Source organism: Manis javanica, chromosome 8 (assembly GCF_040802235.1).
Source record: "Manis javanica isolate MJ-LG chromosome 8, MJ_LKY, whole genome shotgun sequence".
Classification (NCBI taxonomy): domain Eukaryota; kingdom Metazoa; phylum Chordata; class Mammalia; order Pholidota; family Manidae; genus Manis; species Manis javanica.
The window spans coordinates 120,215,437-120,240,996 of NC_133163.1; the positions used below are offsets into that span (position 1 = coordinate 120,215,437).

General features: G+C 51.7%; 2 protein-coding genes across 17 annotated transcripts in view; both read right to left on the reverse strand.

Annotated features, from left to right (window-relative positions):
- MYO9A (myosin IXA) overlaps positions 1-25,560 on the reverse strand; it is a 365,019-nt gene that overhangs the window by 328,137 nt on the left and 11,322 nt on the right. The window contains exon 2 of the mRNA XM_073212119.1: positions 6-93. The gene's annotated coding sequence lies outside the window, so the exon portion shown is untranslated. The remainder of the gene's footprint in view (positions 1-5; positions 94-25,560) is intronic.
- GRAMD2A (GRAM domain containing 2A) overlaps positions 5,671-25,560 on the reverse strand; it is a 31,104-nt gene continuing 11,214 nt past the window's right edge. For 3 of the 16 annotated variants that reach the window (XM_037010079.2, XM_037010089.2, XM_037010088.2), the window contains 12 exons: positions 13,392-13,484; positions 13,045-13,224; positions 12,544-12,601; positions 12,132-12,207; positions 11,394-11,497; positions 10,710-10,808; positions 10,537-10,608; positions 9,969-10,031; positions 8,918-9,065; positions 8,586-8,682; positions 8,126-8,230; positions 5,671-7,867 (listed from right to left, as the gene is read on the reverse strand). In XM_037010079.2, the coding sequence (XP_036865974.2) occupies positions 7,864-7,867; positions 8,126-8,230; positions 8,586-8,682; positions 8,918-9,065; positions 9,969-10,031; positions 10,537-10,608; positions 10,710-10,808; positions 11,394-11,497; positions 12,132-12,207; positions 12,544-12,601; positions 13,045-13,224; positions 13,392-13,484 (1,099 nt within the window). In that variant the 3' untranslated portion in view covers positions 5,671-7,863. Of the gene's footprint in view, positions 7,868-8,121; positions 8,231-8,585; positions 8,683-8,917; positions 9,066-9,968; positions 10,032-10,536; positions 10,609-10,652; positions 10,809-11,393; positions 11,498-12,131; positions 12,208-12,543; positions 12,602-13,044; positions 13,225-13,391; positions 13,485-17,619; positions 18,001-25,560 lie in introns of those variants that run through there. The other 13 variants (XM_037010084.2, XM_073212139.1, XM_037010085.2 and 10 more) reach the window with 11 other exon arrangements.

Consider the following 25,560-nt stretch of genomic DNA (forward strand, 5'->3'; position numbering starts at 1 on the left):
CTTACCATGTCCAATAGTACATTTCTGATCTTCCTTCCAGAAACTGCACCCTTGTGACTTCCTCCATCTCAGTTGATGGCAACTCTATCCATCCTTTGAAGACAAAAAACATGGAGTCATCCTTTATGACAATTGTTTATATTCATCTCTAGTTTGACAGGAAATCCTTTTGTTTTTCCCTTCAGAATATATCCAGAATCTACCATTTCCACCATCTCTCCTTCCATCACCCTCGTCACAGCCACCATCTCTCACCTTTGTTGCCACAAGTCTCCTGATTTCCCGCCTTCCTCATTCCCCTCCCTAACGGCCAAGCATAAGCCTTTAAAAACCTATATAATAAAAGCTTATTATTCACCCCTCTGCTTCCCATTTCATTCAAAATAAAAGTCAGTTCTTAACAGTTGTCTTATATGGTGTCCCCACCATTACCTCTTCGGCCTCATTTCCTAGTCCTTTCCCCTTGTTCTCTCTCTCCAGCTAACCCTGCATCTTTGATGCTCTCCTGAGCAAGCCGGCCGCTCTCCCTGCTCACACCTTTTGCATCGGCTATTCATCCTGCCTGGAATGCCCAGCTAAGTTTATTCTCTCACTTCTTTTAAGCTTGTGCTTAAATATGAACTTCTCAATCAGAAGCTCCCTGACCATCCTCTTTTAATTCGGTATTTCAATCATTTCCAATCCCCTTTCCTTGCTCTGCATTTTTTCCTTTAGCGCTTACCACCTTCCAACATGCTGTATTATGTATTTATCTTTATTGCTTATTTTCTTATCTCCTTCCCCTCACCACTAGAATATATAAGCTCCATGGAGGCAAAGATTGTTAATCTTCTTTGTTCATTAATATCTTCCAAGCACACAGCACCGTGCCTAGCCCATAGTAGGCACTCAGTGATAATTATTTGAATTAAAAAAATTGAAATTGTGTTATCCCCAGCAACAGAATGAGAATCTGAGTCCAGAATTTTGTACAACACAGGCAATCTCCTTTAGAGCAGGGCTCAGTAAACTTTTTCTTAAAGAGCCAGAGAGTAAATCTTATAGGCTTACAGATCAGATGTTCTCTGTTGTAACTGCTAACACTGCCTTCCAAGCTCCATGACAGCCAGAGACCATATATAAACAAACGGGCATGACTGTGTTCTAATAAAACTATTCACAAAAATAAGTCGTTGACAGCATCTTACGACGCTGATGGACAGGGACTGTAATGCGGTATGTGGGGGGGACTTGGTGATGGGGGATGTCTAGTAACCATAATGTTCCTCATGTAATTGTGGATTAATGATACCAAAAAATAAAATGAATAAAAAAATAAAATAAGTAGCTGGCCAGAGGGTTGTACTTCACTGATTCCTGCTTTAGACAAAGACACATCTTGGTATATTCTTGCTATATCATAGATCTTCATTGGCAGGCCAGGACCTATTCATCTACTGTACCAGTTGTCAGAAACAGGATTTTAGAAAGGTGAACACAAACCCAGCAAAATCACAGATCAATAGCTTCTCTCACTGCAGACAGATTGGGCATTCCTCACTCAGAGCGGCCACTGAGTAAGATGTGTCTTGGGAGCTGGGGGTAGGGAGAGAAATCCTAGTATCAGCCACTTTCTTGCTAATGAGTCCAGAGAGCACTTCGTCTGTGCTTCGGGAGTATCCTCCAGAGGTTTCTAATATGCAGAATAATCTACTTCAGAAGCTTCTTTTCTCTAGGCCATTAAGTTCTTCGCACTGATGATCGATTTCCTCTGACAAGGAAACCATTTTTACTTTTGTCAGCTATTTTAAAAGTCAGTCGATTGATGCAGTTGGTTATGAAAACACTTGCCAATATTTTGAGACCCAGACCCTAATCACCTGCCATGTAGACTAGTGAGTCTCAGGGGCAATTCTGCCCCCACCCCTACCCCCAGGGGACATTTGGCAATGTCTGGAGATGCTTTGGGTTGTCACAACCAGGGGTACAGGGTGCTACCGGCATCAGGTGGTAAGAGGCCAAAGATGTGGCTCAGCACCCTGCAATCCATGGAATAACCGACCATAACAAAGATCATGCAGCCCAAAGTGTCAGCAGTGCTGACGCAGAGAAACTATGACCTTGACTGCTCGGCTTGACTTTTAATCGACCCTGTACTCCGTTGCCACACCAATATTTCCAAGTCCCTCACTCCTGAACTCCAGTAGTTCCAGTAGCTCCTCATTGCCTGAATCAAGTCCCTCCTTCTCATCCTGGCATTTAGATCCCAAGGGACTTTGTCCACTTACATGTTTGTTCCCCAGCAAGAACTCTGCTCCTCGCAAGGCTTTCATCTGTACCATCCTCCACACAACCATCCTTTTACCAGGTCACCCCTCCAAACACACATCTTGTCAGGATCCTCCCCACATCTCCTCTGATCCTAATCTTGCACATTCTTGGAAGCCCACGCATGCCGCACACCCCTCTGCCACTGAGGCAGTCTATACGCTCCCCGTGCACTATGGGTGCACATGCCTTACACTGTCAGAAAGCTATTCCCCCTGTTTTGTCTCCTCAATGAACCCCCTGAAGGGTTCCATAATTCGTCTCTGGCCTATCAGTCTCAGTTCCCACAGTGCAAGGTGTGAGGGCTGTAGTGTTGTATTGAGAGTTTCTTGTATTTAGAGTCAAATGAGATCATTATGAAAAGCTCCTTGTATAGGGCCTGGTACCCAGTTAAGTGCTCAGAAACTTTCAGTATCCATAGAAGCATGCATTCAGGAGCCCATACTAAGTGCTTAATAAATATTTTAAATGTAATCATGTACTGGAGCAGGCACGCATTCAGACTAGCCTGGTATTTGGAACTAGCAGTAAAGAAAATCTTCCATCAGAAATCCTACACCATAACACGCCTTCATGCTAGAGTGGGTCCAGAAGCAGGGGGTGTCACATTTTCCCAAAGTGGTGCCTCAGCCAACCTTTCTGCATTTAACAAGTTAATGAACAGCTTGCGAACAACATTTTGCCCACTCTGGCCCAGTTTAGAAGGCTGCCAATAGGGTAAGAAGACAATATGCCAATCTGCTTTGCCCGGGGTCCCAGCTACAGCCTTCCTAAGGGCTTCTGCTCTCAGCCCCTGGAGGGTCGGTGCCCATAGAGAAGTCGGGCCCAGCGGGATGGGGCGAGGCAGGGGCCTGGCCTGTCCCCAAGCGGGAGAGAGCCTGTCTCAGATCCTGCGAGAGAAGTGCGTGGGGCATGGTATTCCAAGCAGCCCAGGCTTGGCTCTAGGCCAGGCACTGAGGGGCAAACAAGAAGGAACACATTCCGGGGAGGCAAAGAGCCCTGCCAGTGTGAAGGGGGCCGGCAAGCAGGGCGTGCTGGGCGCCAGGTGCTCCTTGGCTCAGTGGAGGTCAGGCACGCAGAGGGATGAACTCGGGTTTCTCTATCATTTCAGAGGCTTAAATGCCTCCCTCCCACTCACGTTCAGTGGATAAAGTTAACCATTACATTTGAATCCTCTCTGCTCCGGGGTCCACCCCCTTGTCTCTAAATGAGGGTAGGATAGTGTTCAACCCATCCCATCATTTTTGGGATGGAGTGTTCTTGCCTCCTGAAATCCCCCTTGGCAGGAGCCAGGTTTCTATAATTCTGGGCCCTGAGAAAGGGAAGGTGGTTACTGCCAGCGAGGGAGGGCAGGTCAGGGGAAGCCCGGGGTTTCTGTGCCCTTGTGGAAAAGAAGCTGAGCTCCCCACTCGCCCCCTGTGGTCCCAGCGCCCACCCACCCCAAACACAAACGAACGTTCGTCGCGCCTTCCAGCCCTGCCTTCCTCCTGGCCTGACCTTCAGAGGGTCTGGAGAGTCATTGGGGACCGATCTCCTTTGAGAATCACCTCGGGCCCTCCACGGGGCTGTGAAAGGGGAGAAGAGAAAGCACCAGAGGGGACAGAGGAGACATGGCCACGTAAGCCTGCCGTGGCTTCCCTTCTGCCATTGGACAGGGGGAGCACTGGACTCGCACCAGGCGTGGGGCCTTCTGGACTTTGCTGCCACCTAGTGGCCCGTTCGCATCACCGCCCCTCGAGAGGGACCAGCCCGGAGATCTGACCTCAGTCCTCGCTGGAGCCAACCCGACAGCCTTCCTTGAGAAGCTCCCCTGCCCTAGTGAATGCCCTCATTCTGCGGCCCAGCAGCTAGGGAAGAGGGACAGCACAGGCGTGACGTGTCCTCAAAACTTATCCATGCTTTAGTGTATGTCAGAATTGTCTTCATTTTTAAGGCTGAATAATATTCCATTGTATGTATCTACCATATTTTGTCCATTCATCTGTCAATAGACACGGATTGCTTCCACCTTTTGGCTATTGTGAATAATACTGTGGGTGAGGGTGTACAGATAGCCACTGGAGACTGCTTTCATTTGAATATATACCCAGAAATGGATCATATGGGAATACCATTTTTAATTTAAGAACTGCCGTACTTTTTTCCACAGTGGCTGTACAATATTACATTCCCCCCAACAGTGCATAAGTGTTCTAATTTCTCCACATCCTTGCCAACACTAATTTTCTGTTGATAGTAGCTCTCCTAATGGGTGTGAAGTGGTATCTGATTGTAGTCTTGATTTGCATTCCCCAAATGACTAGTGATGGTCAGATCTTTTCGTGTGGTTGTCATTTGTGTATATTCTTCAGAGAAATGTCTATGCAAGTCCTTTACCCATTTTTAAATAGGTTGTTTGTTTTGTTGTTCACTTGACCTCTCCAACTATCTCACTTTCTAAGATGAGTGTCCCAGAAAGCTTTTCACTATCTCACTATCTAGGACTAGTGTCCTAGAGTCAGGCAGGTCTCTCTGTTCCTCAGAGACGTATGTACTCTTCTCCACCTTTTGCAATTTCTGACCCTGGAATAATTTCCCCAGCTCCTCCCATAAATAACTGTCTCCTCATCCTTTAAGCACCAGCTTGATTCTCACTTCAGAGAGCCTTCCTTGACCACCCATCTAAAGCCATCTCCTTATTTACTCTATCTTGTATCACTGTTACTTTCCTTCATGGAACTTATCCCAGTCACAATCTGCAATCCCATTGTTAGTTTATTTGTTTACTTTGAACTTACGTTTACATGAGAAACAAGTGCCATGGAGACATGGAGGTATCGCCGGACATGTTCACTGTTATATCCCCCGTGCCTAGCATAGTACCTGGCTCACAATCTGGGCTCTGTATTCACTGAATGAGGGAGCATCACTCAGTAGATTTATAGTAGAGGGAGCGTCCTAGGGAGACAGAGAGGTGATATGGCCCAAATTGGAATTTAACTTCCCTAATCTAGGCTCAATGTCATAGAAAAGGACACAGAAGTTTTCTGGCTCTGAGTTCTGGGCTTTAATTCCGGAGTCAGAAGCACCATCCTATTCACACCAGGGACGCTGCTTTGGAGTTTCCCAGGAGACATGGGGAAGCATTCTTGGTGCCCACCCATCAAAGGCAGAAAGCAACGGTGGTTTGCGTGGCCATCCTTCCCCTTCCCCATATGCCTGAATTGTGAGTCAGCTCCACTCAAGTCTTGTGAGGTTTACAGGGTGCTTGGGATTCTGGGAATGACTTTGGCCCTATCAGCTTCTTTGGTGCCAAATATGTCAGTAGGAGGACCTTTAGTGAGTACTCAAAAGATAAAAATGAATTTTCCATAACACAGGACATTTTTTAAAAATCAGACTTTTTATTTAAAAATATTTTCAAAGACTAATGCCCTAGTGCTACAACCCAAGGATAGTCGAACCAAACTCTTAGGGAATTAGAGGGACACCGGCCAGTGCAAGCAAGGCCTGTCTAAATGCGTCTCGTTTATAAATGAGCACAACAGAAGGTGCAGGAGCCTTACAGAACCAGCTAGGAGACAGGGGGAGAAAGAGAGGGCTCTCAAGAGGGGCAGGCATGCTTATGCCACCTAAAGCCCTGAACCCCAGGAGGGCCTCCAAAGCCACCTACCCTACAGTCTGCCTCCTGTCCCTGCTCAGCCTGGAGCACTCACCAGCATCCTGGCACAGTCACCCATGACTTGGCACTTCTCATGGTCTCTCATGAACCTCTGGTTCAACCCAGCAAGGCTCAGAAAATGGATCTATTCTCCCTGCACTTTAGCAGGCACCAGGGAGGGGGGGTGCTGGGGCAAGTAGGATTATTTCCCTGCAAATATGATGGAAAGAAGCAATGAAGGGGGGCCGCTCCAAAAAAAGGTTGGCCGTTCGTCCAGTGTGGCACTCTGGGGAGAACAGAACAATGAATTTCACCGGGGACATACAGATTTGGTGCAAGCAACCCACGAGGCACAGGGGCCCGGCTCAGTCCTAGCACCTGGGATGGGGAAAGAATGAACAGCCTGCACGGTGCAAAGGGCGCTGCCACCTGTCCTCCTGTCCTCATTTGGGTTTCTCATAAACAGAACAGACAAGCATGGGGCCATAATAAATCATTTCCATCTGGATTTCTCCCCATTAACCTCTCAGGTGTCTCGAGAGGGAAAGAGTAGCTATTTCTGACACTACCCACCCCATCAACAGGGCTTCTCCATAATACTTCTAGCCTCCCCATAAAGGCCCTTCCAGAACCTCCAAGTGCACCGTCTTAGCAGATGGGAGTCCCAGGGAGAGCAGGCCAGCAGTCTGAGGCACAGAGAAGCTTTTCAGAATACAGGCCTTGACAGAGAAGAGGACTATGGCAAAGCTACCATCATGCCCACTCTTCCATCCCCTCCCTCTCGTCTCCAGAGCTATCCGACGGAGCCCCTTGGCTGGTACCCCCACTACATCAGGCCCACCTCGCACACCTCCACCTGCTTCCTAGGGAACAGAGCCCGTGGAGCAGAGGAACCCCCTCCATGGCCTGCAGCACACTGACTGCAGGCGACACAGGTGAGCCCTGCCTTCCTGCCTGGGGCAGCCCAACACCATCACGCTGCCCACCCGACAGGCTACTACTGGCCAAGCCTGAGGTCTGGGCAGTCAGGCAGGGAGCACAAAGCAAGACGTCAAATCAAAGCCACCACCCCTCCCACCCTTCCCATCCCCTACTTCCTGCCTGGGGCACCATGGAAACTTTGAGCCCCCGAGGAAGACCCAGTGCCAGTCTGTGGCCACAGTGATCAAAGGCCCCGCCCCACCTGCCTCCCTAGGAACCGTTAGCTGAGGACACAGAACGCCAGTCCTCTGCCCTCCTTCACAGCCCCGGCCGGTGTCCCTCGTGCGGGCAGTGAGCCGCAGCACAGAGCACGAACCGTCCTCTCCTGCTGGAATCTAGCCACGAGCCCTCCTCTCCTCACTCATTGCCCCACCTTCCCTCCGGGCTGCTCCAGGTCTGCTGGGTGCCTGGATCCCTTACAAGAAGCCCTGTGGCCCCAGAACAGGGACTCTCAGGGGTCCAGGTGAGAGCGCAGCGCGCTGGGAGAGAGCAGAGCCCACACTGGTGGCTTGAGTTCTGGCCTCGGTCCCCCCATTGGAGTGAGCCATGTGACAGAGAGCCGCATTCCAGCTATCGGAACCTGGCCTCTGTCCCTTGGCGTGGCGTTAGTGTTCTGCCCGTGTGCCAGACTGTTTCCAAGGAGCAAGTTCATTTTTTTGTTTGTTTGAGTGGTTGCTGAAGCTTAGCGTACAGAATTCCTCAGTGGGTTCCAAAATCTGCCATTTTGTCTGAGTCCCAAAACTGTAGGAGCTTTGTAAACAAGTACTTCAGATCACTCACTAAAGGAGGGAGAGTTGGAGGAAAGGAAGGATCTGGAATATTTTCCTTCATACACAGTCTCAGCACAGCAGCAGCATAAACCATGGAGACTGTCAGCAGGAGCTTAGCACCCAGAGCATCCTTCTCGGAGGAGTGGGACAGAGGCCCAGCAGCTACTACCTGCACACAGGAGAGACCCCAGATCAGAGGAAGGACTGGAAGGCAGGCAGACAGGTCAGGGAAGCCCTTCTGCCTCCAGGAGAGCCGGTCAGGGTGGGATGTGTGTACCTACGCACTCTGCCAGTCCTGCTTAGGGCTGTCAAGCTAGCTCAAGGGCAGGGCCAAGGCCAACCAGGGAAACAAGCAGCCTGGACATAGGTATTGGCTCCTCTCCTTTGCCCTCCAACCCACAGACATTAGGAGGAGAAAGGGTATCACCTGTGCCCAGGGGCAGGGACATCCCGACTCAGGGAGCATAACTGCTGTTCCAGCTGGGAGATGCGGAAGGCCAGGTATGATGAGAACGCGACCAGGAAGCAGGTCCTGGAGAAAGAGAGGTCAGGAGGGGCTCCCCCCTACTCTATCCGACGGCCCTCTCCAATTTTGCCAGCTCTCCCCCTCCCCCTTCCCAGGCAACTTTTCTTTTTCTCAATAATTTCATATCCTTCCTTCCCCACTGCATTGCCTTAACTCTGAATTACGGGGCTGGAAGAATAAAAATTGGAGATACTTAGTCTTGCTACAGAAGGGCTGGCTTTGTAGCCTCCAGACACCACCAGGATCTTCCTGTTGAGTCAAAACCTTCCCTGCACTCGACATGCCCTCCCCTCCCCTCACAGCAAGGCCCCAAACACCCAGACCCCAGGCGGCTTGCCCTCCCCCGCAGTACAGCACCTACAGCACAATGAAGACCTTGAGGAACTGGTAATCCCAGAGCCACAGCTCCCTGCCCCTCCTGGGCTCCTCCAGATTCTTCTCCTCACAGACAGCATTTCCTGCAACCAGACAGCAGCTAGGCATCTTCCCAGGGCAGGAGGCAAGCCCCCACCCCCACCCCGCCTCTGAAGCTGCTTGGCTTCCGGCTGTCCGGCTGTCCGTTACAGATTTGGAGAATGAAAGAAAGAGCTCTCAGAGGCCTTGCTCACTGTGATGACCCCTTTTCAGAGAAAGGGGAGGAAGAGAAGCCTGGTCTTTGCCAGCAGTTGCCATGGACAAGTCCCCTGAACTCACCACACCCTGGAGGCTTCCCGGAGGGGAAGAAGCTGTCCGTGGAGTCCATGGATACCCGAGGGACACGAAGGATGTTGTCTGGGAGGGACAGGGACCTCGAGGCAGGGCACACTTTTCTCCACTTCATCTCAGGGATGAGGACTTCCTGCTGAGAAGGCAGGAGGAGCTGTCTTACCATGGCCCTTGGAATCTCACTTGCATAAGGCGCCCACACTACGTTTATCAAAGCTTTTCCAGATATTACTAAAACAGTCATCTGGGAAGCATGGAAGCCAAAGCCCGGAATGGGGAAAACCACTGCCGCCTACCTGCCTCCTTACTGTGACCAGCTGCTCCATCAGGGCATAATGTCTTTGAAGACTAGTGTAGAACCACAGCGGGATCTCAGATGGGAGCCAACCAGGACTCTAATGTATCTTGGACGGGATAAATCGTGACTCCTAATCTGGGCTCCAGCCCTAAGTGCAGCACTGACCTTGGCATGGGCGCTTAAGGTTCCCAGCAACAAAAATGGGAACATCACCTTCTATCCCCTGCATGGCACTGTGCATATTGCATGCTTGGGTAACCATTACATAGTTAGCAAGGGAGGCTTCAAACACCCTGAGGTCATTTCCACCCCCATCCCTGCCCCAGAAACAGCTCTGCCTACCTAGAACTCCTGCAGCAAAGGAAACTGCTGGGACCGTAGCAGATCTAAAATGAGCCTGTCTGCATTCTACAGTAATAGCTTTGGAGTTCTTCCTCGGGGCCATCTCTGTCCCCTCGAAGGCCCTCCTGACTCTGCTAAGGGAAAGAGGACAGGTCACTGGCTTCTTTGTTTATAACAGGTGTGGGATCCAACCCGGGGGGTGTTCAGGGGGCTGCACATCTGTGCTGCCCGTAGTCAGCAAATCTGCCCAGGACCATGGCATGGAGTGTGGCAGGTCTCGGGGACCCCCCGCCCCCTAGCACAGCATGGCCACTGGCTCTCGGGTCTGGCGCCCAGGTGTGCACTGTGGCCCCAGGAGACCTCAGGCCATCAGCTTTGGCTCCCAGCCTCAGTGCTCACCAGAGACTCGCACTCAGGTTCCTCCAGAAGTTCTCTTACACTCAGACTCTTCTTGCCGGAAGGCTGAGGAGGGAAGAGGACAGGGATCGTGGCGCCTGGACCAGCCGGAGTCAGGCATGGGGAGCGTGAGCAGTCTCCGGGGCAGCTTTACCTCCAGACGAGCCCCTCGGGGTCAGATGGAGCCTAGCGCCCAGCATCTGCAGGGGGCGCCCTGGTCAATGCCGCCGCGGAGGGCAAATGCGAGACGGCCTACTCCCCGACTGCCGCCCCCACCTCCTCACCAAGGGCCAGAGAGACTTGCAGGCATATTGGGAAGTGGCCCTGTGTCCTGTCTGTACCCGGAAGAAGCACAACTTGGGCAAATGCCTGGAGAAACACGATGGCCCGCCAGCCTCAAGCGTAGACACAGTCCCCAGACTGCCGCTGCCGCTGCCGCTGAGCCTGTTCCCGCCCTCTCCCTGCTCCTCTTCCCGGTGCTCGACACATGGGCCAGCCTCCCCCAACAGCCTGTCCCCAAACCTCAGTCCAGGCCTGAGCAGCCCCCAGCACTCGCCCCTGAGCTCCATACCTGAAGGTGGGTGCAGACCCTCTTCAGCACGTCATACACGCTGTCGCGGGACAGCAGTGACACAAAGACATACTGGACATAGGACGAAAACAGAACGGGGTGGGGTAAGTGCAGACCTGGGAGAGGGCCAGAGTCAGGCTGTGGGCTCCAGCGCCGGGCAGGGACGCACTGACCTTCTGGCTGGTGGTGGTGGTGATGGCCAGGCCATTGGGAAGGAGCCGCGCCATCTTGTGTTTTTTGATCATTTGCACAGACACCACAGGAATGACCACCTGAGGGGAGGAGGTATGCTTGTCTCAGGACGCGCCACAAGGGCACAGTCTCTTTGCTCCTGCGCTGGGCCCTGGCAGGGCATCGAGGAGCCTGGCTCCATGTGGGAGAGCGCTGGAGACATCCACCCTCTGACGCACGCTCCCCTTCCGGCTCTCCCACTGCCTGGCCAGCCTCGGCATCCCAGCAACTCCGGGCTCTCACCCTATACTGGGGGTGGCCGCTCGGGTGAGTCCCCTTCTCCAGTCATGGAGTTCCCCAAGCTACCACCTGGACACACATACGGCTCCCTCCCACTCTGATTTCTGAAGGCATTTTGGAGGCATCCATAGGCAGAATAATTTGGCTGAAAACCATTCAGGCCAGCTCAGGCGAGACGTGGGGTCCAGATCAGGGCCCCTGTCTTGGAAGGGGTGGGGCTACTTCCCCGGACACCAGGTGGGATGCCTCGAAGTGAGAGCCTTCACCAAGTGCCAGCACACGGAGATAGGCATGACTCGGGCCACACTGTGGGCCAGGGCTGTCTCTTCCCGAGACTGGGGCCAGGGCCTCACTGGGTTATGGCAGCTTTTACCGCTTGTTACTACCTTGATGTCCTTGCCAAAGAGGCTGGCATGGAAGCAGAGCCAGTTGGGGGAGATGTAGAGCCGACCCTGGAGAAGGAGGTCCCTCTGGAGGGCACAGGAACACACTGGGAAGACACAGGGAAGAACACTGCTGCAGCAAGGCCCACTCGGAGGCCCCAGGGCCTGGGCCTCATGCTCAGCTGTCCACAGAGTCCAGCCTCAGGGCCTGTCCCCTCCGAATCCCCCCCGCAATCCCAGGCTCCAAACAGCCCATTCCCTCAGCTCCCTGACAGTCTTTTCCTGAGGAGCCTGGCTGCCCCACCCACCAGACTACTGGACACTTCATCTTTGTTCACCCTTGCCCCAAAGGGTCCAGGCAGGTTTCTGACCCATCCCCCAAGTCTGGATTGTCACTCCCTCAGGCAGGACTCCTGTCCAGCCCTGTGCTGGAGAGAGGGCCTCGACTGTGCAAACACGCCCCACACTCAGTTGAGAGGCCTGAACAGGAAGCAATGGTCGCGGATAAGTAGAGTGAAATAAGATTTGGAAGCCCTGACATTTCCTCAAGAACACTTTCATCAATTCAACTTCATATACCAAATCAGCGCTGTCTTCTCACATTCTTGAAGGGAAAAGAACCAAGCACACCCGAAGGGCAGCCAGTTGCCATATCTAAATCATGCCTTGGGGGCCCCTGAGGGAGCACCCGGGCCTCAGGCAGTCCAGGCGCCTGCCCAGCCGCACCGGGGAAAAGCTCACCTTTGAGAACCACCTCCTCCACCGGGATGTCCTGAAACAACTTGTGGTACTGCTGGTTATATTTACTCAGTAGTGTCTGCAAACACACAACCTGGGTCTGAGAAGTGCTTGGAGATCAGACCAGCAAAGGGGGGCCCTGCTCCAGCCATCAGGGGGCCCTCTGGGGACTCGGCATGCCTGCTAAGCAGCCAGTGGGTGTGGAGGGCTGAGTTCCCAGCACAGCTTGTCTCCTGGGGACACTGGGTCCTGACAGGCAGCCTATGACTGGAGGGGACACACCACTCCCACCCAGAAGGTAGACACCAACTCAGGTTTCCTGGTGACAGACTTGGTGGCCAAAGAGCAGTTACTGAATTCAGGCCACCCAGGGCCCCTGTTGGTGGGCAGTGAGAAGCCAGCTTCACACACTTACCCCTATCTGGCTGCACTTCTTTATCTCTTCGCCCTTCAAGCCTTCTGGCCAGTGCAGACTGCAAAGGAGACATTCCGTTCCAGAGACAAGGAACCCTTGAGTTCTACCCATGCATCCTCAGTGCCAGTTCTGCCCTGGCTTCAAGCCAGAAGCTTGGGGCAAAGATTGGAGGCCAGGCTCTTTTCTAGGGGGCTCAGCAAGGGGATAAGCACAGGGAGCATGTAGCTCGGCCCCGGGAAGGGCACTCCTGGATGCAGGAAGGGGTCACTGAGAGCCTTCCTCCCAGACAGCTGTGAGCAGCGCCCCCTGCAGGATGCACGCTCCGCCTGAGCCTCCACCTCCGGAGATGCTTAGAAGCCACCCACCCTGGGGTGTCAAAAACCCTCTCCCATTTCTCTGGCCAAGGGGTAAGCAGAGGAGCAGCCCCAAGAATAAATAAGCAGGAGGCACAGGGATGGGGGTCAGTTTGGGGAATGGGTGACATGGCGCGGTCAGACTCACGGCTCCGGGGCCTGGCCATGGGCCATGATCCCAGCAGGACTGCCCTCCTTGCAGCCTCCTCTCACGGCCTGGAGCTCTGCGGTGAGGAGCTCAAAAGACTTACCTGACCTGTTGGAGGCCACTAGGGCTGGGGAGGAGGGGGTAGTGCTGAGATGCAAACCTTTGCCCTGCCAGGTTGGCCTGAGGACAGGTGGGCAGGGAGGAGGCTGGTAACCAGAGATGCCTGGACTCTGCTAGGCTGGGAATGGGACTCTGACTCAGCCTTAAGTTCCTCTTTCTAACAGGTCACCTCCTGAAGGCTTCCCACCCTCTATCTGTCAGTGTATCTGACTGGGAGTGGGCCTCACCTGGAATCCAGAGGTGCCTGAACCCTGTCTAGTTTCTCTGTGTAGGACACAGGACTCTTCGGAGAAGCCACCTTTCTGTGCATCTGTTGGTTGCTAAGGAGAAACAGGCCCACATCAGGAAAGGGAGTCTATGGCGACATCTTCTCCTACCAGCTCCACCATGCCCAGGGCAGCTGCCCCTGCCCTTCCGCCAGCTGCAAGCCTGGCCATGCTCCTCATGGTGAGGCTGAAGATGGCCCAGTCTGGAGGCAGCAGCTCAAGTAGACGTTGCGGGGCAGCTGAGAGACAGGAGGCTCACACCCTGTGTTTCCTCAAAGCCTGAAGTTCATGCCATGCATGGGCTGGAAGGGAAATCAATCTGCCTCATCCCGAGTGCCAGGCAGCTGTTAGGCCAGGCAGAGTTTGGCCTCTGGCCCCACCCTTGAGAAGGCACACTGGGGAGGACTCTGAGACTTGCTCATAGCTGAAAGCAAAAGTTTCTGCGTTGCCCTCACAGCATTACCAGAAACCGTCAGTTTCTGGGAAAGGGTGCTGAGCACAGGAGGCCTTATCAAAGCTGAGGGGCTGATGCAGTTTACGGTGTGGGAGTGGACGCCACAGCCAGTCCACAGGTGAGTGTGGGCTGAGAGGGAAGGGGCTGCCCCACACCAGGAAGTGGTCTCAGTCCCCATCGACAAACAGGGCAGCTCAGCCCTGAGAGCCAAACAGTCTCAAAAATGTCCCACAGGGAAGGCTCCAGAGGGAGGAGGCCCACTCTTCCTGAGAGGGTCAGCTCCTGAACAGCTTTGAAGTTCATGCCTCTGTTAAATAGCTCTAAAGCATAGGATGCCCCCCGCCCTTCCTGCCCCTCAGCACAGACAGGCTAGGAGTCAATAAAGCCTGAGCAGTCAAAGTAGCCCCCCACTGAGAGGGCCAGGGGCTGATGGGAAAGGAGGGTGGCCCAGAAGCAGGGCCAAAGCAGGGCAATGCAGGGGCGGGGAAGAGATAACAAGGTCCAAGGCAATGGTCTCTCAGCAGGGAAGGAGCTGGCACCTGGCGCCTGCACATCCCAGAGCAAGTCCCTCTTGGCTGAGGCAAATAAAAGTTCTCTTCTTTCAAGAATAGTCACCAATTCTGCTGAGATCATTTAGTCTGACCCCTTCCCACCATACCATTGTTCACTGAGACCTGCCCAGGGACAGGCTGTACCCAGTATCGCGCCGTGAAGGGCCAAACGACCTCCCCCAAGAATCAGCTCTGCCCCAGCCTTATGGAGATACTAGCATATACATCAACACGCATTTTCTGAGTCTTGCAAAGTCAAAGTGACAGGTCATGTTAGTGATTTGACACTTTGATTCCCAAAGTTAATTTCTGGATTTATTTGGTTCCATCATTTCCCATTTCACAGAGGGGATTTTTCCCCCTTGATTTATTTTATGCTTGTTATAGAAACTATGAGAAATATAAAATATATAAAATATGGTGATCAAAATCACCCATAAGGAAAAAAATTCCTCAAAATCACCCAAAGAAAATATTTATGCATAAGTATGTCATTTATGTGAGTGGGATTATATATCATATCATTTGTATGCCCTACTTTAGTTGCTAAACATGATTTCATGAGAAACTCCCCATGTTCCTGGGATAGATTCTCAGAAGTGGAATTTGTGGATGGAGAGTGAACATTTCTCAGGCCCACATCTGTCGGGAGCTGGTGGGAACCGCCACCTGGTGACACGGTCCGGGCAGCCGGAGGGCAGGGGCTGCGCCGCGGCCTTCCCAGGGGAGCGACCCCGATGTCCCGCCTGCTCAAATGTCCCTCCTAATAAATTTGCTTTTTTTGGTTTCAATTCAAGCTGACCCTTCAGGGAAGAGGCCATTTCCAATTCTCCCTGAAAATTTTAGGTACTGGCCCTAAAGGAAATTGGAAAAAAACACTAATGCCCTTGTGACTACCCCCAATGATGGGAAAGTGAGACCCCATGAGTATTGGACCCAAGTTTATGGGAAAAAAGATAAGGAAAATTTACCTGGGTGGAGATTCCTTCCCCACCCCTACGTGGCTTCCAAATGACATATTCAGTGATTAATGGCGACAGGTGGGTACAGAGAACAAATTATATTCTTTGGCTAGCTTGCCAAAGAACAGCCTGGCAAATTATAAACCAAATGAGAACAGGGCATTACCTAACTCCAGATCAGAAAAATCTCCATTGCAAGTCTTACTGAAAATGGGTCCAAGGCACAGTCCATAAAATTTGTCCCTGTCAAAAGGACATTGTGTCCTTTTAGAGAGAGCCTCTTTCTTTCCTACCGGAGATGAAGAACGGGAGTATAACTATGAAAGAATGAGGGCCCTACACAAAAACAATAGAATAGTGAACTTTAGATAGTAAAGAAACCAAGAGTCTGGCACCTACCTAACCTTTGCAAGATTTTCTGACCACAATAACTAGGAAGAAGGTCAAGTGATTTAATCTCATTTCCCAAACTCATGTAACCATGCTATGTGTCAGATAAATGATCAATGCCTGAACTTTACGTAGTCAAAGAGTATATGAACAAACTGCTACTTTTCATTAAAGGCCAGGCTCAGCTTTTGCTAATGTCTGTGTCCTCATTCATTCATTCAGTCGCGGGCACCGTCCATCCTTCAGGGACTCCGGCACACACTCAAAATGCTCCCCAGATGCTACACTAGTCAGCATAGCCATCAGCACTACAGGAGGGCGCCCCTTCACCCACCCCTGGGCCTTACACTAGATGTTGTCTTTTTCTCACTTTGCAAATTCCGTAGGTGAAAATACATTGTTTTCATTTCTATTTCTGCTTACTGATAGGTTGAAAATTTTTTCCCAAATATTTTCACCCAACTATGTCATCTGTGAACTGTCTATAAGGATCTTCATGTTTCCCTTATTGATTTATATAAATTCTTGAGAATATTAATCCTTAGTTTATCATTTTTATGAATATTTTCCCCAATTTGTCACATGCCTTCTAGTTCTGTCTGCAGTATTAATTTTTGTGTGGTCGATTCACCATCGCTTCCACCTCTCGGTTCCTCACTGGGTTCGAGTGTTTTGATAGGAGAGGCCTCAAGGTGGGGCCCTTACAGAGCTTGAACCCGCGCTGGGGCTGGATTCCGGCATACATTGGCCAAAATACTCTGCTTTCAAAATTATCTTCAATTCAGACTTTTTACTAATTAGTCTTCTCCCCTCAAGTGTTTATTTGGGAGTAAGAATAAAGACACGGGAGCAAAGTCGGATGAGAAGGCAGGGGGAGGGCACGCACCAAGGGGCCAGTCAGGCAGTGCTCCCCAGGACCAAGGGCCAGGAAGGAAGTACCCAAGGTGGGAGCCAGAGGGAGGGGAACCAGCCTGTGTCCCCCCACCTGCTGGTGGCCTGCATCCATTCCCACCTACACCTCCTTGAGCTTATCGCTCTTCCCGTGCGGGTTGTGCCTGAGCCCTGCCCATCCATTCCCACCCCACCTCCACGTGCAGACTGTGGAGTAACATCAGGGTCTCCATGCCATAAAGATGATCCTTCCCCTCATGTCTAGATGTATCCTCCAAAGTGAGCACAGCATCATGCCCCCAGGCCAGCTTCCTGCTGAGCACCGAGTAGCCCTGAAAGCTTCCGTCCTCCACAATTACCCAAGCCCAAGCCCTCAACTTATTCTCCTCTCCAGCGCCACAACCAGTCAATCCCAAGGCCCTGAGAGCCTTGACTATACTTAACCCACAATGCCATTTACTTTCTCAGCTCCTGCTGCCCGGCGTAAGCCCAGGCCACCATCGTCTTTTTCCTAAGTGCCGGCGATCACGGCCCCCAGCCTTGCCCTTACATACCTGACCTTCTCCCACATCCACACTGGCAACAGAGCCGTCTGGGGCCAGATCTGACCCTGCCAGTCTCCTCCTCACTTTCCTTCTCCAGAAACTCTGAACTCCTCGGCTGGCCTTCCTGACCTTCCTTCCGGCTTCCCTTTGCAGCCTCACCCACGCAGTCCAGCTGAGCCCCATCGCCTCCACCACAGTGACCCTTCATGCTGACATATTCACTCTACCAGCAGTTCAGATAACATGCTTATCTGCTGTGTGATTCCCAGTCATCTTTTAAGCCCCGGTGCAAATGCCACCTCTGTGAAGCCCTCCCTGACTTCCCCCCTGCAGAGCTGGCCAGTTTTCCTCTGTAGTCCCTTGCCCCTTCTTTCATGCTGCTGCCGTAGCACTTACCACAGCCAACTGGGCTTGTCTGTTCATACATCTGTCTCCCCCAGTCAACTGTGACTCCACCAGGGCTGTGTCTTCTGTATCTCTGTATCCTTGCACTCAGCAGGCACCCAGCGCTTGCTGAATGAGTGAGTGAAGGAAACAGAAATGATGACACGCCAAGAGGGAGGGGGGAGGAAAAAGCAAAACAGTAAGAGCGAGGAGACACAGAGAGCTACTGATGCCCAGCGGGAAGTGGGGCGTGGGGGGCGGGTAGGCAAGATCTGATGCGGGTCTCCCATAGATGGGCCCTTCCTTTAGGAGCCCTAGGCCTTGGGGCAGGCAGGCAGCCCTGGTCCAGCACCGCCAGGCACCCTTGCTGGTTGACTGACCAAAGGGGCAGCTCAGGTCAGAGGCAGAAGAAAAGGGTAAAGCAGCTCAGGCAGGACGGGATGGGGGTGTGGGGGAAAGCAGAGTCCGGCCCCTCCCGCCTCCCCTGCAGTGTTCACTAGGCGGCACTTCCCTGGGCTGTCCTGGGCCCAGGCAACACTCCGCCAGTTGACCCAGCCCTCTTCCCCATGCCCAACCCTTCCTAACAACAGCGCAAACCTCCCTCCAGGACTCCTCCAAACCTCGGGCAGGAGCAGGGCCGGGATGATGCTGAAGCAGAAGGCTTAGCCAAGCCTAGCAGCCTGAGCCAGCTGGGCCCCTGCGGTCACGTGGCTGGGTCCCCTTGCACATCTCCTCCCCAGGGAGGGGCCCACACTCTCCCAACTAGACTTCTCCTGGACATCTTAGACGCTAGAGCATCCTGCGGGGCCTGCCAGCCCCTCTCAAGGCCAGGCCCACCCTCTCCTGAAGCCAGCCAGGACGCTGGGCCCCAGAGAGCTCCAAGGAGAGCCCTTCTCTTCCAAACAAAAAAACACATCTAGCAGCAAGTCCCTGAGAGTACAAACCCAGACACCATGGAAATAGCCTTCTAGGGACAGGGAGCTGAGTGGACATGTTCTGGAATAAAAGTCAGCACTAGAGCTCAGCAGCCGGAACCTGGGGCTGCTCCAAATTCGTCCTGGTTACCCCACTCCACCTCTACCACTCACTCAGAACACTGCGCACTCCTGACTTCACACAGAGAGACTGTCCTGTTAACTCTGATGTATAGCCTGTTGGGAACACAGCAGAAACCTGTAAAGCCTTTTAAAAACACAAAAAATGATGCCTGAGCCCTGTCTCAGACCAATTAACATCTGTGGGGGTAGCATTTAGGTATTTGTCTATTTTTTGTTTTAGAAAAAAAGTTATCACTTTACTACTACACAAGGTGTATGTTGTACAAACATCATCACTTGATTCTTTGATTATATTCTAATATTTTCCCAATATTTTTTTAGAGCAAAAGTTATCACTTTACTACTATACAAAGTGTATGTTATACAAACACCATCACTTGATTAAATCTTTGATTATCTTCTAATATTTTCCCAACATGTAGCATTTTTTTTTTTGGTATCATTAATCTACAATTACATGAGGAACATTATGGTTACTAGACTCCCCCCATCACCAAGTCCCCCCCACATACCCCACCACAGTCACTGTCCATCAGCATAGTAAGATGCTATAGAGTCACTACTTGTCTTCTCTGTGTTGTACAGCCCTCCCCGTGACCCACCCCACATTATGTCTGCTAATAGTAATGCCCCCTTTTTTTTCCCCTTATCCCTACCTTCCCACCCATCCTTCCCAGTCCCTTTCCCTTTGGTAACTGTTAGCCCATTCTTGGGTTCTGTGAGTCTGCTGCTGTTTTGCTCCTTCAGTTTTTTCTTTGTTCTTATACTCCACAGATGAGTGAAATCATTTGATACCTGTCTTTCTCTGCCTGGCTTATTTCACTGAGCATAATACCCTCTAGCTCCATCCATGTTGTTACAAATGGTAGGATTTGTTTTCTTCTTATGGCTGAATAATATTCCATTGTGTATATGTACCATATCTTCTTCATCCATTCATCTACTGATGGGCACTTGGGTTGCTTCCATTTCTTGGCTATTGTAAATAGTGCTGCGATAAACATAGGGGTGCATATGTCTTTTTGAAACTGGGCTGCTGCATTCTTAGGGTAAATTCCTAGGAGTGGAATTCCTGGGTCAAATGGTATTTCTATTTTGAGTTTTTTGAGGAACCTCCATACTACTTCCCACAATGGTTGAACTAATTTACATTCCCACCAGCAGTGTAGGAGGGTTCCCCTTTCTCCACATCCTCGCCAACATTTGTTGTTGTTTGTCTTTTGGATGTTGGCCATCCTTGCTGGTGTGAGGTGATATCTCACTGTGGCTTTAATTTGTATTTCTCTGATTAGCGATGAGGAGCATCTTTTCATGTGTCTGTTGGCCATCTGAATTTCTTCTTTGGAGAATTCTCTCTTCATATCCTCCATCCATTTTTTAATAGGGTTATTTGCTTTTTTTGTTGAAGTGCGTGAGCTCTCTATATATTTTGGATGTCAACCCTTTATCGGATCTGTCATTTATGAATATTTTCTCCCATACTGTAGAATGCCTTTTTGTTCTACTGATGGTATCCTTTGCTGTACAGAAGCTTTTTAGTTTCATATAGTTCCACTTGTTCATGTTTGCTTTTGTTTCCCTTGCCCAGGGAGATATGTTCATGAAGAAGTTGCTCGTGTTTATGTCCAAGAGATTTTTGCCTATGTTTTTTTTCTAAGAGTTTTATGGTTTCATGACTTATATTCAGGTCTTTGATCTATTTCAAATATACTTTTGTGTATGGGGTTAGACAGTGATCCAGTTTCATTCTCTTACATGTAGCTCTCCAGTTTTGCCAACACCAGCTGTTGAAGAGGCTGTCATTTCCCCATTGTATGTCCATGGCTCCTTTATCATATATTAATTGACAATATATGTTTGGGTTAATATCTGGACTCTCTATTCTGTTCCACTGGTCTGTGGGTCTGTTCTCATGCCAGCAACAAATTGTCTTGATTACTGTGGCTTTGTAGTAGAGCTTGAAGTTGGGAAGCGAAATTCCCTCTGCTTTATTCTTCCTTCTCAGGATTGCTTTGGCTATTCGGGGTCTTTTGTGGTTCCATATGAATTTTAGAACTATTTGTTCCAGTTTGTTGAAGAATGCTGTTGGTATTTTGATAGGCATTGCATTGAATCTGTAGATTGCTTTAGGCAGGATGACCATTTTGAGAATATTAATTCTTTCTAGCCAAGAGCATGGGATGAGTTTCCATTTGTTAGTGTCCTCTTTAATTTCTCTTAAGAGTGTCTTGTAGTTTTCAGGGTATAGGTCTTTCACTTCCTTGGTTAGGTTTATTCCTAGGTATTTTATTCTTTTTGATGCAATTGTGAATGGAATTGTTTTCCTGATTTCTCTTTTTGTTAGTTCATTATTAGTGTATAGGAAAGCTACAGATTTCTGTGTATTAATTTTGTATCCTGCAACTTTGCTGAGTTCAGATATGAGATCTAGTAGTTTTGGAGTGGAGTCTTCATGGTTTTTTATATAAGGTATCTGTGTATTTTTAACTTGCGATTGAAGTATAATTTACATATAAAAAAAGTACACATAAGCATATAATTCACTGCATTTCACAAATGGAACACACCTGGGGACCAGCCCCGCAAAAGCCCTCCTTCTCCCTCTAGTCTTGCTGCCTTGGTCCCGCCCCCCGAGATAACCCCCACCCCGACTTCCAGCAACACAGCCCGCCTTTGCCTCCTGGGGCCTTCCCGTGGGTGGGATCACACCATACACCATACGTACGCGTCTGTGTGGCTTCTTTCACTCAGCAATGCCTTTGTGAGATTCCTGCAGTGCTGTGTGTACAAAGTTACACACTGCGTTTTCCCTAGTGTTTAGAATTCCGTTACATGGACACACTACAACTGACTTATTTATTTTACTATCAATGGGCACAGTTTTTGCCTGTTAGGGAAGTGCTGCTCTGAACATTCCAGCACCTGTCTTGTGGACGTAAGTATTCATTCCCAGGGGTAAACACTTAGGGTTGGAATTTCTGGGTCATAAAATAGGCACATGGTCAGCTTCAGGCTTTTCAAAGCTCTCAGGTGATTTCAGACTCGCAGCCAACTTTAAGAAACCACTGGATGAATCTTGTCCCCACCCTTCCTTTGGGGCTCAGAGGGCAAAACACACCTCCTGGCCTCCACAGTCAATCCCCCCACCTGAGCTCCAGATCTAGGGGACTGCCCCTCCTATGTCCTCACCCTGCCTCTCTAGAGCTACTGGAACACCTGTGGCAAGACGGAATCACATTGTTGATAGAGCTTCCTTCCTCATGTTAAGATCATAAGCACATTTACTAGGCTGTGCCAAGTAAGACGACGACCAGATTACCCTGTGGCAGAGGCCAGCTTGGCACCACGCTGAGTCCTTCCTGAGAGCCACCCTCTGCCCTCCCGCAGTCGCACCCCCGACAGCTCAGAACCTGGTCGACAAGCCCTCTCTTGAAGGGAAAGTGGAATAATGTGGATAGAGTCAGACGCATGATCAATACGCTGAAACTTGAAGATAAAAGATAATCTCCTCTTGCAAAAAATAATTCTATTGTTTCTTACACAGAAGCTGCACCTCATTTCTTATTTTCTAAGCTGATATTCCATACGTAGAACAAGTGCTTGGCCCTTTCTGCTGACTAGAAAAAGGGAGAAAAATCCCACCATTGACTTCCGTATTCAGTGTCGGGGGTGGGGCTCAGTGAGCTGCGGGGGCCACGCTGGGTCCCCATCCACCTGTTCTGCTCAGCAACCCTGGCAAAAGAGTCAGGAGGGGCAGGCGCTCGGCACAGTCACAAGCCCTATTTCCCAGGAGCTGGGCTGAGGACACCTGGGCCAGGACTGTGCTCAGTTTCCCTTTCTTACCTGTGGTGGCTTTGAAATGAAGGGGCATGTGGAGGGCCAAGGGCCCTGCTTCCCGAAACATCCATTTGTACCAATGACCCTGGACATAGCAGACAGAACCCGGGTGCGCTCCAGACCCAAGCAAAGCATCTGCAAGCTGACCAGCAGCCTCTTTAGAGTGAAAAGATGAACTGGCCCATCAGATTCCCGTTCTAGTGAATCCTAACAGGGAAACCCGAGCTGAGGGCGCAGCCAGACCTAGTGCGCAGGCAGGCGAGCCAGCCGGACCTGGGGTCTAGGGCAGGGGAAGCAGCGGCCCTCCCCATCTGGGGGGAGAGCAAAGAGGGTCCACTCCCCTCAGTTGTCCGTTAACCAGCTCCCCAGACAAGAACCCCCCATACCTAGTGTGCCCAAAGACCAGGGCCCACAGGGGATGTCATTTAGGCCATTAATGTGGCACTACTTACACTTCATGGGTGGAGAACAGAGGCTCAGCTAGGTTCAGGCTTGCCCACACAAGTCACTGGCAGGGCTGGGGCTCCATGGAGGCCTGTCTGACCCAATGCTAGGGAGTACCACACCCCCAGTGAGCCTCAGGGCCGTGAAAAGGGCAGAACTCTGAATGCTCAAACCAAGTTAAATCCTATTCGCCGAGGGAGCCCCTGGGGAGAAGGGAAGGTAAACAGACTCACTCATGAACTCCTCCGGCCCTCAGTTCAGCAAGGGAGATGGCATCATCCCCATTACACAGATGAGGTCACTGAGGCCCGGAGAGGCGAAGCACCTTGCCCCTGACCACATCACTGGAAAGTGGTGAAGCGTGAATCCAAACTCCACCCCGGCTGAAAGTGCACACTTTTTCTGTGCCACACTGCCACGGGGCTCGGGGCCCCGGAGTGCGCCCTCTGCCATAGCTTTCCCTGGCTGCACGGCCAGACCCCAGCTGTCTGCAAAGGTGCTGGAAGAGGGTTGGCAAGACACAAGGGGTCTTGGGCTGAGATGACCATGCAGGGGGCCCCCCTCTGGGGAGTGGGCTTCCCTAGATCACACCTTCCCCAACAAGCCTTTATCTCAGCTGCTCAAAGGACTAAACAAACTGGGAGAGCTAGTCGCCCAGGAGACGGGGGATGGCTGGATCCCGCGTGAACAAGGACCCCTTTGAGCTCTGTTGCTAACAAGAACCCTTACCTACAGAGATTTCAGAAGCCCTGGGTGCTCCCATCCAGTGGGAGCCAGGTGCACTAAGAGTAAGGTTGGCTCCATCTCCACCCTCAGCAGCCAAGATGCTGCCTGCTGTCCAGGCCTCTTAGTGGAGCCCAGAGCTGGTCAGCCACGTCTTTTGCTGCTTGGCTGAGTAGACCAGCCCTGGTTAAAGGCCTCAATCCCCCTTTTCCCTGCTCTGGGACCTCCTACCCAGGCCTGGACTCTCTCAGCACACCAGAAAGACAGAGCTCCTCATGGGGATGGAATTCAGGAGCAAAGTGCTCAGGCTGACTTCTCTCCTGCATCTGGGAGGGGTGCAGCTGCCCTCCCGGCCCTGCTTAGCCTAACTGTCCATGCCCAAGACGGAGCCCCTCCTGTTCTCACTCCCAAGAGCCTCTTCTCCCTGAAGCCTGGCTCCGTGTCCACAGGTATCTGCTCAGATAGCTTCCCCTGCTGCCCTGCCTTTCATGTGGCTGTCTCCCTTAGACTGTCTTCTTCTCTCACCCAGAGCCTCACATAGCCCCAGGCATACAGTAAGTGCTCAATAACTACCAAATAAGCTGTGTGGCTTGTTTCGCAGGGCCTTGGGGCACAAACACAAGAGCTGGAAGGAAAGCAACTTGCTCAAGTTTGCTTCTGGCTGCTTGGACCCTCTGCACATTTGCTCCTCTATAAAACAGGGAAAATCCCCTCTGATCTGCACTTCTCCGGACTACTGCGAGCCCGGAGAGGTCATGGCCCTGCCCTGGGGAGGGAGCCGGTTCTCAGAGCCTTGCATATGGAGCGTCAAGCCCCCTCCCCTGCCAGCACCACTGAGAGCTGAGTTGGCTGGGAGTCCCATCGTGCACCTTGAAAAACAATGAGACATGTAGCTACCTGTGGGAAGCAGAGAAGGAGGCACCACCAGGCCCCAAACTGCACCCACAAAGCTCCAAATGTGTCCCGCATGACTGATCCTGCCCTGTGACTACAGCCAGAGAGAGGGGCTGTAAGGAGAGGCCTCTTTACACCAAGGCCACACGGGTGACTACCTCCCACCCCTCCTGGGCCTGGAGGCACTCCCAGAGGCCAGGCCCAGCCATGCTCAGGATCCCTCTCCTCTCCTCCCTCCACCAGGGAGGCCAACAACTGCTGCCCCTCCCTGGCCAGAGCTCAAAGGCCTGCAGAGTAAGAACAGTCACCAGGGAGACAGATGGGACAAACAGCTGAAACGAAAAAGCTTTGCTCCTGGGGATATTCAGGATTTCCTATGGAGCCCAGGCCTTGCCATGGAGCAGGCCGTAGGTTCTGCAGAGAGTGACCTGCCTGTTGCCAGCCTTGTCCCATAGTGCCCACTGCTATATACTTGAGCTGGCACCCCTGGACCTGGTCACAGACCACTTTTTCTTGGCAGGCCACTTGGGACCTGGCCGTTTCCAGACAAGAAGCTGGTCATTCAGGTCTAAAAACAGACTTGCATTCATTAAGAAACAGAGCACCCCTGTGCTCCTGAAGGCCACCCTCTGCCAGGCCTGCTGAGGCGGGGCCTAGGGACACCCCTGGCTACTCAGACAACCCTCTGCAAGGCTGTCAGGGAGTGTGGCTACTCCTGGCTCCAGTCAGCTCTGTCCACCCATGGACACCATACAGCACACCCACCCCAACCACCCTGTGACCCCCACCTCAGAAGCACTCGGGCCACAGGCAGCTTTGAGGGGGCCACAGCGTCCTGAAAGAGCCTGGATTTGGGGACAGGAAGATAGGGAGGCGGGGCTGGAAGTGGCTTTTCACTGCTGAGGGGCCTTGGAGAAGTCACTCTCTCTTTCCAGGCCTGTTTCTCCTCTGCAAAGGAACAAGAAAGTCTGAGCCCAAGAGGGAAAGTAAATGCCTG